The sequence below is a fragment of the Brachyistius frenatus genome, unplaced genomic scaffold (genome assembly GCF_029030835.1).
Source record: "Brachyistius frenatus isolate BFR_SWC_R1_liver_20210118 unplaced genomic scaffold, ASM2903083v1 Contig_159, whole genome shotgun sequence".
Lineage (NCBI taxonomy): Eukaryota > Metazoa > Chordata > Actinopteri > Embiotocidae > Brachyistius > Brachyistius frenatus.
In genome coordinates, this window is record NW_027210758.1 from 187501 (window position 1) to 200955 (window position 13455).

The 13455-nt window shown below is 51.7% G+C and overlaps 1 protein-coding gene across 1 annotated transcript in view; it reads left to right on the forward strand.

Annotated features, from left to right (window-relative positions):
- Window positions 1-13253, forward strand: part of plxnb3 (plexin B3) — a 57890-nt gene extending 44637 nt beyond the window's left edge. Inside the window, exons 6-40 of the mRNA XM_069716548.1 lie at window positions 721-849; window positions 948-1048; window positions 1307-1439; window positions 2081-2240; window positions 2350-2458; window positions 2907-3015; window positions 3213-3329; window positions 3705-3818; window positions 4166-4256; window positions 4456-4625; window positions 4710-4861; window positions 4948-5053; window positions 5402-5538; window positions 5726-5902; window positions 5985-6150; window positions 6333-6464; window positions 6646-6750; window positions 6861-7022; window positions 7511-7662; window positions 8071-8171; window positions 8272-8489; window positions 8581-8759; window positions 8983-9049; window positions 9139-9285; window positions 9499-9579; window positions 9701-9779; window positions 9870-9973; window positions 10057-10144; window positions 10241-10407; window positions 10955-11115; window positions 11498-11645; window positions 11772-11836; window positions 12336-12411; window positions 12567-12641; window positions 12919-13253. Of these exons, the coding sequence (XP_069572649.1) occupies window positions 721-849; window positions 948-1048; window positions 1307-1439; window positions 2081-2240; window positions 2350-2458; window positions 2907-3015; window positions 3213-3329; window positions 3705-3818; window positions 4166-4256; window positions 4456-4625; window positions 4710-4861; window positions 4948-5053; window positions 5402-5538; window positions 5726-5902; window positions 5985-6150; window positions 6333-6464; window positions 6646-6750; window positions 6861-7022; window positions 7511-7662; window positions 8071-8171; window positions 8272-8489; window positions 8581-8759; window positions 8983-9049; window positions 9139-9285; window positions 9499-9579; window positions 9701-9779; window positions 9870-9973; window positions 10057-10144; window positions 10241-10407; window positions 10955-11115; window positions 11498-11645; window positions 11772-11836; window positions 12336-12411; window positions 12567-12641; window positions 12919-13023 (4383 nt within the window). The 3' untranslated portion in view covers window positions 13024-13253. The remainder of the gene's footprint in view (window positions 1-720; window positions 850-947; window positions 1049-1306; window positions 1440-2080; window positions 2241-2349; window positions 2459-2906; window positions 3016-3212; window positions 3330-3704; window positions 3819-4165; window positions 4257-4455; window positions 4626-4709; window positions 4862-4947; window positions 5054-5401; window positions 5539-5725; window positions 5903-5984; window positions 6151-6332; window positions 6465-6645; window positions 6751-6860; window positions 7023-7510; window positions 7663-8070; window positions 8172-8271; window positions 8490-8580; window positions 8760-8982; window positions 9050-9138; window positions 9286-9498; window positions 9580-9700; window positions 9780-9869; window positions 9974-10056; window positions 10145-10240; window positions 10408-10954; window positions 11116-11497; window positions 11646-11771; window positions 11837-12335; window positions 12412-12566; window positions 12642-12918) is intronic.
- The last annotated feature ends 202 nt before the right edge of the window (window positions 13254-13455 follow it).

The window sequence follows — 13455 nt, forward strand, 5'->3', positions numbered from 1 at the left end:
CCCTGATTGTTGTTGCCTCAAACTACCGGCAGAACAACCTGTTTTGCAGCTGCTGTTTTTTTTTGTTTTTGTTTTTTCCGAAAAGCACCAGAGAATCAGACCAATCAGAGACGTGCATCGCCCGCAAGCCCCGCCCTGAAAGCACATTCCCGTTAAAATACGAAAAGAACTCCCCGTTCGGTCTCTCCTGAAGAGTATCCGCCTCGGCAGCGTGCGCGAAAAGTGACAGAAATGTTTGAAGATGTTGAAGCCCCGCCTACTTTACTCCCTTGTCGACCAATCGCCGAGCGAGGTGGCCTACGACGTCGCTTGTTTTAACCCAGTCACTTCCCCCATTCGTGTCTCAAGATGATTGCAGATGCTGCTGAAAGAACATTATGTCTACCGAGCGAACACGCGTGTTGTCCTGAACACGCTTTACGTCCGGTGACTTTGCATGTTGCAAGCTGCAGAAACTCTGTCCTCAGTTTTAACACTTCTTGTCATGTGACTTCCTGCGACTTTTCTCGACCTGGCGTTCCTCAGTGCTTTGTCACATGATGCTGCTGCTGGTTCTGGAGGTGCTTGCAGGGTGTCTGATGGGGCGAAGCGGCTCCACCTGGTGGCGGCTCGTCGCCACCGCAGCACTGAAGTCTCCTTCTCTCGTGTTCATTTCAGCTTCTGCAGCTTTTATAATATCTGATATCAGAGATGTGTGTTAAACATCTGGTACCGTTGCAGGTGTTGGTTCGCCCCGACAGGTCAGGTGATCTGTACAGCCGCGTGTCAGTGGACGGCGGCATCGCCGTCAGCGGCGACCTCCTATTGGACGAGAGCCAGCAGCACCTCTATGTTCTGACCAGCAGCCGGGTGAGAGACCGTGTCACTTCCTGTCCGCTCTCCCTCCTTCCTGCTTTTGTTCTTCCATGAAAAAGTGAAAACAAAACCGTTTCCTGTCTGTCTTTCAGCTGTCCAAGGTCCCTGTGTCGTCCTGCAAGAGACAGACAGACTGTCAGTCCTGTCTCGCTGTCAGAGACCCATACTGTGGCTGGTGTGTCCTGGAGGGAAGGTAGGTCTGTCTGTCTGTCTGTCTGTCTGCCTGTCTGTCTGCCTGCCTGCCTGCCTGACTTCCTGCTGAATAAAGACTTTTATTGTGAAGGTCTGACAGTGTGTGTACAGCTGGTTTGTTTATCAGCCTCTGGTGGACGTGAGAGGAACTGCAGAGTTTTTGTTTCGTGTTTTGTGTTTGTTTGTTCCTATGTTGTTGTTGTTGTTATTGATCATTTATTTGCAATTGATTAAACATGTTTGTTTTGTTTTTGTGCAGATGTTCCCGTAAACATCAGTGTCAGCGTCACCTGCAGCCCAACCACTGGCTGTGGAGCTTTGAGCCGACCAATCAGTGCGTGACGGTGCAGAGCCTGCAGCCGGCCAATCGGAGCAAAGAGGAGCAGACGCAGGTGAGCGGCTGTATTAATTATTGATTATTATTTTGGATGTCTGCCGAGTCGTGTTTTCCTCTGACGTCTCGCTTCTTGAACCTCCGAGCCTCAAACGGAGGAAAGTTTTTCTGCTGCCGGTTGTGACCTGGCGCGGGTCGAGTGCCCTCGTCTGCGTCTGACAGGTGTCTGAGGCAGCGCAGGTTCAGCAGCTGGATGAACTGACAGACTGCAGCTGCGATTAGAACTGCAGTCATATCTCTGATCGTCGCTGTAATAATAATAATAATAATAATAATAATAGCTTCATTTGAATTGAACCTTTCATATCATAAAAGGACGTCAAAGTGCTTTTGCAGCAGGAAAATGACACGCAGCGTTCAGAAGGTTCAGACGGCTCCAGTCCGTCAGCAGCTGTTTGCTGCCGCAGCCTCCTGACAGGATGATTGACACATGCGGCGTCGTGTGAAGAAGAGTGACATCATCTCGTCACGTCTGCGGAGCGTCGACGAGGATCAAAAGTTACCAAAGGAAACATCGTGTTTGTGGCTCTTCGGGACTCCGTGTTGGTTTTTTTCTCACATCGTGAATTAAATCGATAAAAAGCGAGATGGTCAGAACCTTTCCGGTGGATAGCAGTGACTTTGTTTTCTGTCTCCAAGGTAACGCTGTCGGTCGTGCAGCTGCCCACCCTCACCGAGGCGGAGTCTCTCTCCTGCGTCTTCGGGGTCCTCCCGCCCCACCCCGCCATCGTCACGGGCACCAACATCACCTGTCAGTCACCCGCGCCGGAGCTCCTCCCGGCCATGCCGACAGGAAGTGGTGAGTAGGACCCTTGTTTTATTCTGCAGGGTGTCCTGGATCCTCTATGTCTGTTGTGTGACTCCTCCCACCTGGGTGACTCCTCCCACCTGTCCACTCCCACCTGCAGATCACATGATCCTGCCCGTGTCGCTGATGTTCGGTCATGTGACCATCACCACCGGCAACATGACCTTCTATGACTGCGGAGCTGTGAGCCGATTGAACCAGAGCTCCCAGTAAGATGATGATGATGATGATGGTGATGATGATGATGGTGATGATGGTGATGATGAAGATGATGGTGATGATGATGATGATGATGATGGTGATGATGATGATGATGATGATGATGGTGATGATGATGATGATGATGGTGGTGATGATGATGATGGTGATGATGATGATGATGATGATGATGGTGATGATGATGATGATGATGGTGATGATGATGATGATGATGGTGGTGATGATGATGGTGGTGATGATGATGATGATGATGATGATGATGGTGATGATGATGATGGTGATGATGATGATGGTGATGATGATGATGATGATGGTGGTGATGATGATGATGGTGATGATGATGATGATGATGATGATGGTGATGATGATGATGATGATGGTGATGATGATGATGGTGATGATGATGATGGTGATGATGGTGATGATGATGTGTTCCAGGTGTCTGGCGTGTGTCAGCAGCGTGTGGACATGTAACTGGTGTCCTCTGGATCAACTCTGCTCTCACAACCACAGCTGTCCGAACCAGCACATCATCCTCAACCAGAGGGTGAGACAGCCTGTCTGCCTGTCTGCCTGTCTATCTGCCTACCTGTCTGCCTGTCTGCCTGTCTGCCTGTCTGTCTGTCTGCCTGCCTGCCTGCCTGTCTGCCTGTCTGTCTGCCTGCCTGCCTGCCTGCCTGTCTGTCTGCCTGTCTGTCTGCCTGCCTGTCTGTCTGTCTAACCCTGCCTCCCGTCTCTCTACAGGACTCTCCTGGTCCCACTTCCTGTCCTCTGGTCTTCGCCCTGCAGAGTTCTGCCTTAGTGCCGATGGGCCTGAGCACCATCGTGGTGCTGCAGGGACGAAACCTGGACGTCTACACGGTGAGACCACCTGTGTTGGTTATGTCAAAGTAAACTGCTGCTGAGACTTAAGCCCCGCCCACAAAAACAATAGGTCGAAGTCCACCAAAGAAGAAGTTACGTTACAAAGAATGTCATGAAATTAGAAAAGCCTCCAAACGTCCCATTTGTTCTTAATGTGCCAGTGATGTACTGGATGTGGGCGGGGCTAGGCGTGGGGGTGGGGCTTGGATGCAGACATCATTACTACTGAACTTTGCACCTAAAGTTATATATATGATATGAACAGACACTGTTCTGTGTCATGGGGTCGGGTTTCATGCTTTGATACGTTCAGACAACACTGACCCCATCAGGCCAAACTGGGAATTACAACCGTGTGTGTGATCTCTGCAGGATGAAGCTCCGTACGTGTGTGTTGTTGAAATCGAAGGAATCCAGTTCAATCTGACGGCTGCTGTGGAGACGACAGACGACAACACACACACCTTCACCTGCAGCCCTCACCAGGTAACACACACACACACACACACACACACACACACACACACCTGCAGTAACACACACACACACACACACACACACACACACACACACACACACACACACACACACACACACACACACACACACACACACACACACACACACACCTGTACACACACACACACACACACACACACACACACACACACACACACACACACACACACACACACACACCTGTAACACACCAGGTAACACACACACACACACACACACACACACACACACACACACACACACACACACACACACACCTGTCTAACACACACACCTCCACCTGTCTGTCTGTCTGTCTGTCTGTCTGTGTGTAGTTTCAGTATGCGGTCAGTCAGCTTCAGTATTCGGCTCCTGTCTACCTGCGGAGAGGAAACAGACGCATCGACGCCTCACCTGGACTCCGACGTAAGAGCCCCACCTGTGTGTGTGTGTGTGTGTGTGTGTGTGTGTGTGTGTGTGTGTGTGTGTGTGTGTGTGTGTGTGTGTGTGTGTGTGTGTGTGTGTGTGTGTGTGGACCAGTTTGGTTTTTAGACCGTGTGAGGACTTTGATGGACAGATGGGCCGTCAAACGTTTTGATAATACTCTTATATTTTCATTCTTCAGTCCAGCTGTACGACTGCTCGGCCGGCCAATCAGATTGCTCGCAGTGCAGGGCGGTGCCCGAGGAGTACGGCTGCGTGTGGTGTCCGGGAAGCCCCGCCCCCAGCTGTGTTTACAACCAATCGTGCTCCAGCGAAGCCGCAGACACCTGCCCGCCTCCTCTGATCTCACAGGTGAGTCTTCAAATCTATCTTCAAAAGGGTCCTGTTACCGTGGAAACAATCCAACCGTCTGTCCCACCTGTCTGTTGTGCGCAGGTGCTGCCTGTCACCGGTCCTCTGGAGGGCGGTATCCTGGTGACGATCACCGGGTCCAACCTGGGCATGAAGTACCAGGATGTGGTGGGCGGAGTCACGGTGGCAGGTGTTCAGTGTGTGCCTCAGCCCGAAGGATACCAGATCTCCACCAGGTACGACTCACTTAAAGACTTTACCTGAGTCACACCTGTCACATGTCCTCAGATAACCTGACCGTGTGTGTGTGTGTGTGTGTTAGGGTGGTGTGTGAGCTGCAGCCCAGTGGGAAGCAGGGGGTGGGGCCTGTCTTGGTTACCGTGGGAACAACTCCACCTGGGAGGTCCACGCAGATGTTCACCTATCAGGTAAGACCGAGTCCTGCCGTGTTATTTGTCCGTAGTGTCCAGATGTTGAACCTGATCCGGGCCTCAGGACACAAAACACATGTAGACCAGGTCCAATAGGGTCCAACAGGATACAACAGGGTCCTACAGGGTCCCACAGGGTCCAATAGGGTCCTACAGGTACAACAGGGTACAACAGGGTCCAATAGGGTCCAGAGTCCTTCAATCCTGGGCCCGGCTCCAACCGGATGTCCAGCATCCTTTGTCCGGACTGGGTCCCTCACCTCCGAGACTCTTCATGTCCAATAACACCGCTGCAGTGTACCGGTTGTAAAAACCCGTCTGTCTCTCGGTCCGATCTGTCTTCAGGATCCTCGGCTCCTGGATCTGGTTCCTAATAAAGGTCCAGTCTCTGGAGGAACCAGACTGACCATCAGAGGACGACAGCTGCTGACCGGACAGATGTCGGACCTCAGCGCCTTCCTGGGACTCCAGCCCTGCTACATGTGAGTACTGTGATACTTCTACAGTACTACTACTACTACTACTACTACTACTGATACTACTACTACTACTGATACTACTACTACTACTACTACTGATACTACTACTACTACAGGACTATGACTACTGCTACTACAACTGTCTTATTTACCTGTCTCCTTGTCTCCTTGTCTCCTTGTGTCCTCTCAGTGTGGAGGAGGTGAATGACACCCAGTTGGTGTGTCGGACCGGTTCCAGTAACCAGACCGGTAGCGTCCTGGTTCGGGTTTTATTCGGTAAAGCCGAGCGGACCGTTCCAAACGTTACCTTCCGTTACCGCGACGACCCCGTCATCACCGACGCCACACCCGCAGAGAGCTTCTACGCGTAAGGACCAATCGCCGGTCACCAATAATCGATCGTCTTACAAACCACACGTCCTAATAAGGTGTTGACTTCCTGTCCTCAGCGGCGGGCGAGTCATCGTGGTGACGGGCAGGAACCTGGAGGTGGCGCAGCAGCCAATCATATCTGTGTGGGTGGAGCCTCTGGAGGTCCAGAGGGTGAAACGGAAGAGACGATTGGCTCTCCTCACCGCCAAGCAGCAGCTGGTCTTCAACAGCACCATGGCAACGGTGAGACAAACCGACCAATCAGAGATGAGTTATACTTAGATGTTACTGTGTGGTGGGATGAACCGACCAATCAGAGACAGAGTTCCAATTAGATGAGTTCTAATGAGTTAGTTAGACATTAATGTACAGTAACTAATTGAACCTGTCTCACCTGTCTGTCTCTCCACCTGTCTGTCTTTCAGGTGTCGGAGCTGTGCTCTGTCCAGTCGTCCTCTCAGATGACCTGTCCGACCCCTACGGTGACCCCAGAAGTCAAAGTTAAAGGCGTCTGGTTTCAGCTCGATAACGTCAGAGTCCACTTTGAGAGCATCAAGGTACCTGTCTGTCTCTCTACCTGTCTGTCTCTCTGCCCGTTCCAGTTGGATTTTTTTTACCGAGCCACATTTCCTTAAATGTCCCCGACAGACAGAAATCTGCTACTAAACAATTTACTGATGGAGAAACCCGTCTGTCTCTCTACCCGTCTGTCTCTCTCCCTACCTGTCTGTCTCTCAGGGTAAAAGCTTCACCTACTATCCGAACCCGCAGTTCTTTCCTCTGAACCGAGAAGCTCCGGACGCTCCGTATCGTTTCAAACCTGGAGGAGTGATCGCCGTGGAGGTAACGGACACGCGGGACGTCCCGGAGACACGTGGACACACACACATCGAGTCCGTCCGACCGTCTGTTTTAACCTACTTCTGTTTTTTCCCCCCGCGGCGTCCCTTCAGGGTCAGGACCTGACCAGAGCCATGTCCAGACAGGAAGTGAGGGCTCGGCTCGGCGACCAGGAGTGCGACGTGAAAACTCTGGACAGCACGCACCTGTACTGTGAACCTCCCGAGGTTCAACCGATGACCGTGGACGACGGCAACGAGCTGCCCAGCCTCATGGTAACGCACACACACACACACACACACACACACACACACACACACACACACACACACACACACACACACACACACACACACACACACACACACACACACACACACACACACACACACACACACACACACACACAGACTGTATACTACATCCCATAATACACTACGGAAACACAGCTGTGATGTCACATCGGGTTCTGGACGTATCAATTGGTCGGTGAATCGTCGGTTCTCAGCGAGTCGGACGTTGAGAAAAATGTTCCGCGTAAGAAGAGCATCGTCTGTTGTTATGGCAACAACTTTGCGATTTTAATTGGACAAATTCAGTGCAGATATTATGCGAGTTTGGACCGACGTGGATGTAACCGGGTTGAGATCCTCTAGGACTTTCCAGTTCGATTCCTGAAGCAGGACTTCGGTGGACTCGGACGTTTGTTGGTGTTTTTTTTCTCACATTCTGCCTGTCTCACTCTCCCTGTCTGTCTCTCAAGGTGTTCATGGGGAAGCTGCAGGTGGACCTCGGCTCGGTTCAGTACGACAGCAACTCCCTGCTGCCTCCCGTCCCGCTGGCGGTTCAGATCGGTTTGGGGGCGGGAGCAGCCGTCATTATCCTGTCGGTGCTGGTCGTCATCCTCATGTACAGGTGAGGTACCTGTCTGTCTCTCTACACCTGTCTCTCTGTCTCTGGAACCCCTAACCTACTAAATAAAATATGTAATCATAATGTATTCATATCGTGGGGCAATTCGCTCTCAAAACATAATTTGTTTTTGTTAGTGCGATCTCCGTTTCCATGGCAACACAATGGGGGTTATGACTAAGAACTAGAAAACAGTCTCTAGACTCTTGTGTAACGTACCCAATGTTTACTACTCCACTACTTTCTTTTAAGAGACTTTTGGTTTTTGTTCGAAGCTTCTTCACGTCATCATTAAACGTAATAAAATAAAGTTCGGATGGTTTTAAGCGGAGCTCGCTTCCTAACGTTTCGCTGCTGATTTTTTACGTCGATGGTGTTTGTTACTAGTCATTTTCTCGTGCTTCTCTGCAGGAGGAAGAGCAAACAGGCTCTCAGAGATTATAAGAAGGTTTTGCTGCAGCTGGAAACTCTGGAGATCAACGTGGGAGATCAGTGCCGCAAAGAGTTCACCGGTACTTGAACGCATCGCGAACAAAACAAAACAAAAACTCCCCGATTCGGGACGATTTCAGATTCTTGAACTCTTTGTAATCTTCCCTCTTGTATTCTTAGACCTGATGACGGAGATGATGGACCTGAGCAGCGATGTCGGCGGTCCGGGACTCCCCCTGCTGGACTACCGGACGTACGCGGAGAGAGTCTTCTTCCCCGGCCAGCAGGCGGCGCCACTGAGCCGGCAGCTGGACCTGCCGGAGTCTCGCCGGCAGACGGTGGAGCAGGGCCTCCAGCAGCTCAACAACCTGCTCAACAACCGCCTCTTCCTCACCAGGGTGGGTGGAGTCAGGTGGCGTCTAGGAATCGGGTACCCGGTCGTGTGCGGGTGATGCTCACCGTCGCCCCCTCTCTGTGTGTCTCCGTCAGTTCATCCACACCCTGGAGGCCCAGCAGGGCTTCTCTCAGCGGGACCGAGGCTACGTAGCCAGCCTGCTCACCATGGCGCTGCACGACAAGCTGGAGTACTTCACCGAGGTCATGAAGACTCTGCTGCAGGACCTGGTGCAGCAGTACGTCGCCAAGAACCCCAAACTCATGCTGCGCCGGTACGTGAAACGAACGCACCCTCCAGACGCAGTTATTTAAAGAGTTTGTCCGATCCAGATCGCCTGATTGAGACCGATCAGGTTTTTGGACTCCTCGCTTCTGCTGGACTGTCAGATGGGAGGAGCTACGTATCCGCCTGTCTGTCTGTCTGTCTGTCTGCCCGTCTGTCTTTCTGTACCCGCCTGTCTGTATGACGTCTCCTGCCGTGTGTCCGTCTTGCAGGACGGAGACGGTCGTCGAGAAGATGTTGACCAACTGGATGTCGATCTGCCTCTACTCCTTCCTCAAGGTGACCGCCCACCTGTCTCTCTTTGCACCTGTCGCTCTCTGTCCCACTGCCTGTCTTACCCTTTACCTGTCTGTCTACCTGTCTGTCAGGAGGTGGCGGGGGAGCCTCTCTACATGCTCTACAGAGCCATAAAGTACCAGGTGGACAAAGGACCAGTGGACGTTGTGACAGGGAAAGCCAAGAGGACGCTCAACGACAGTCACCTGCTGCGGGAGGACATCGACTACTGCGCCGTGGTAACCACGGCAACACATGCCTCTCTCTGTACCTGTCTCACCTCTCTGTCCCGTCTCACCTCTCTGTACCTGTCTCGCCTCTCCCTACCTGTCTTACCTCTCTGTACCCGTCTCACCTCTCTGTACCTGTCTCACCTCTCTGTCCCGTCTCACCTCTCTGTACCTGTCTCTCTCTGTACCCGTCTCACCTCTCTGTACCTGTCTCTCTCTCAGACTCTGACGGTGTTGGTGAAGAATGGTGTTGAAGTTCAGCCGTGTCCTGTTAAAGTTCTCGACACCGACACCATCACACAGGTGAGCTACTTACCTGTCTACCTGTCTGTCTGTCTGTCTACCTGTCTGTCTGTCTGTCTGTCTGTCTATGTCTTCCACACCTGTCCATCAGCCTCTCACCTACTTGTCTGCCTGCCTGCAGGTGAAGGATAAGATCCTGGATCAGGTCTACAGAGGAGCTCCGTTCTCTCAGAGACCAGCAGCCGACAGTCTGGACCTGGGTACGCACCTGTCTCACCTGTCTCACCTGTCTCACCTGTCTGTGGGTTGACAGACAGCTCATGCTCACCTGCATCTCTGTTTGTCGACAGAGTGGCGTTCAGGTCAGGCGGGTCACCTGACCCTGTCGGATGATGATGTCACAGCCGTGGTTCAGGGCCGCTGGAAACGAATCAACACGCTGCAGCACTACAAGGTAAGAACGACCGACCAATCACAGCGCGGCTCCTCCTCGGCCCCGCCTCCATTTTCATCGTCCAACTCTTCGTGTTCCTTCAGGTTCCAGACGGAGCCACCGTCGCTCTGATTCCTCGCTCGCAGAGTTCAGGAGGAGTCGGGATCAACCAGGTGTTCCAGACCGGAGAGAGTAAGAACACAAACAGAACATCTGAAGAACATCTCAAATGAATTAAGAACGACACGGTGAAGCAAATCGCTGCCGTCTCTGTTGTGGTTGCCGTAGAAACCCCAATGCTGGAGGGCGAGGAGGAGGAGGGTCTGCGTCTGTGGCACCTGGTGAAGAGCAGCGAGGACCCGGAAATCCCAAAACACCGGAAGAGCAGCATGAGGGAGCGAGAGAGGGCCAAGGCCATACCTGAGATCTACCTGACCCGGCTGCTGTCCATGAAGGTACCACACACACACACACACACACACACACACACACACACACACACACACACACACACACACACACACACACACACACACACACACACACACACACACACACACACACACACACACAGACACACACACACACACACACACACACACACACACACACACACACACACACACACACACACACACACACACACACACACACACACACACACACACACACACACACACACACACACACACACACACACACACACACACACACACACACACACACACACACACACACACACACACACACACACACACACACACACACACACACACACACACACACACACACACACACACACACACACACACACACACACACACACACACACAGGCACACAGACACACACACACACACACACACAGACACACACACATGCACACACAGACGCACGCACGCACACCCACACACACACACACACACACACACACACACACACACACACACACACACACACACACACACACACCTCACCTCTCATCTGTCTGTCTCTCTCTACAGGGGACATTGCAGAAGTTCGTGGACGACGTCTTCGTGGCGATCCTCAGCACCAAGCGTCCTCCTCCGATCGCCGTCCGCTTCTTCTTCGACTTCCTGGACGACATGGCGGAGAAACACGGAATCGACGACCCGGAGACAGTTCACATCTGGAAGACCAACAGGTGAGACGCACACCTGGATGCCCGGCGGCTCAGGGACCCACAGATTCTGTAGGACTGTCTCTCTTTAACCCGTCTCCCTCTCTCACCTGTCTCCCTCTCTTAACTCATCTCCCTCTCTTTAACCTGTCTCCCTCTCTCACCTGTCTCCCTCTCTCACCTGTCTCCCTTTCTTTAACCTGTCTCCCTCTCTCACCTGTCTCCCTCTCTTAACTCGTCTCCCTCTCTTTAACCTGTCTCCCTCTCTCACCTGTCTCCCTCTCTCACCTGTCTCCCTCTCTTTAACCTGTCTCCCTCTCTCACCTGTCTCCCTCTCTTTAACCTGTCTCCCTCTCTCACCTGTCTCCCTCTCTTTAACCTGTCTCCCTCTCTCACCTGTCTCCAGTCTCCCTCTGAGGTTCTGGGTCAACATCCTGAAGAACCCTCAGTTTGTTCTGGACGTCCAGGTGACTGACAGCATCGATGCCGTCCTGTCCGTCATCGCTCAGACCTTCATCGACTCCTGCACCACCTCTGAGCACAAAGTGGGACGGGTATGACCTGTTTGTCTGTCTCTCTGCCCGTCTCTCTATCTGACTGTCTGTCTGCCTGTCTGTCTGCCTGTCTGTCTGTCTGTGCTTTAGTCATGTGACCTCACTGTAAACTTTTCGTCCAATCAGGACTCTCCTGTCAACAAGCTGCTGTACGCCAGAGAGATCCCCCGATACAAACAGCTGGTGGAGAGGTGAGATAGCTGCACGGTTACCATAGAAACACCTGTTCTCTGCTGCACCGTTACCATAGAAACACTCTCTACCGCACAGCCACCAAAGAAACACTTACCTGCTTATGACCAGTCTCCATAGAAACAGCCTCTGCAGTACTGTTACCATAGAAACGCCACTCGGTTCTCCGGTTACCGAGGACAGACTCTCTGCCTTGGAGTTACAAGAAGCTCTCGCCTCTGTACGTTTTACCACAGAAACACCCTCTGCTCTACAGTTACCATAGCAACACTTACTAGCCGCTGTTGTTACCGTAGAAACGATCGCCAAATTGACTTTAAGTCACTGTTTAAAGGAAATAACTCATTTAAGTAATGTTTCTTTGAACCTGCAGTACTAATGTGATAGTCTATAAATGTGTGTGTGTGTGTGTGTGTGTGTGTGTGTGTGTGTGTGTGTGTGTGTGTGTGTGTGTGTGTGTGTGTGTGTGTGTGTGTGTGTGTGTGTGTGTGTGTGCAGGTATTACAGTGACATCCACAGCGCTGCGTCCGGCTGTTATCAGGAGATGAACTCCACTCTGACTGAACTGTCCGGGGTCAGTAAACACAAACTGAAACACAGACAATTAAACATGTTTGATGTCTGCGGCAGGAAACAATCTAACATGTCTGTCTGTCTGTCTGTCTGTCTGTCTGTCTGTCTGTCTGTCTGTCTGTCTGTCTGTCTGTCTGTCTGTCTGTCTGTCTGCAGAGTTTTGCCTCAGAGATGAACAGCCTCGTTGCTCTCCATGAACTCTACAAGTACATCAACAAATATTATGACCAGGTAACACACACACACACACACACACACACACACACACACACACACACACACACACACACACACACACACACACACACACACACACACACACACACACACACACACGGTGTGAGGTCACATGACATGACAATCTGCTGGATATTGTTTCGTTTGTCTGGAAGCTGATTAATAAAGTTTTCACCTGAATAACGGGAAATGTTAAATATATTTTAATAATAATACGACGAGTCAGTTTGTTACCAGTCTGAGAAATGAACCACCTGTCTGTCTCTGTCAGATCATCATGTCCCTGGAGGAGGACAGCTCAGGTCAGAAGATGCAGTTGGCCTACCGGCTGCAGCAGGTCGCCGCCCTGGTGGAGAACAAGGTCACTGACCTGTGATGACCTCTGACCTGATAGAGAAGATGAGGAGGAGGAGGATGAAAAAATCATTTTGAGAGACTGAAGCTGTGAAAATGATTGGACGCCTGATTGGACACTGTCTTCCTGCTCTGTGTGTGCGCGCGCGTGTCCTCTGTGTGTGTGTGTGTGTGTGTGTGTGTGTGTGTGTGTGTGTGTGTGTGTGTGTGTGTGTGTTTTGTCGGGATATGTGAGGTTTTTATAGTCAGACTCAGGAGATCCCAGGTCTTTAGATTCCTTCACGCATCAGCAGCAGTCAAACTAACGTTAAAGTAACGTTAAACTAACCCGAACCAAACCGGAACCGTCGTCACGCCGACCAGAACCGGCGTCACGCCGACCCGACACCTTCATGTGGTGGAAAACGACAATCTAACCAATCAGATCAGGGAACATCACTGTCACCTGCTGCCT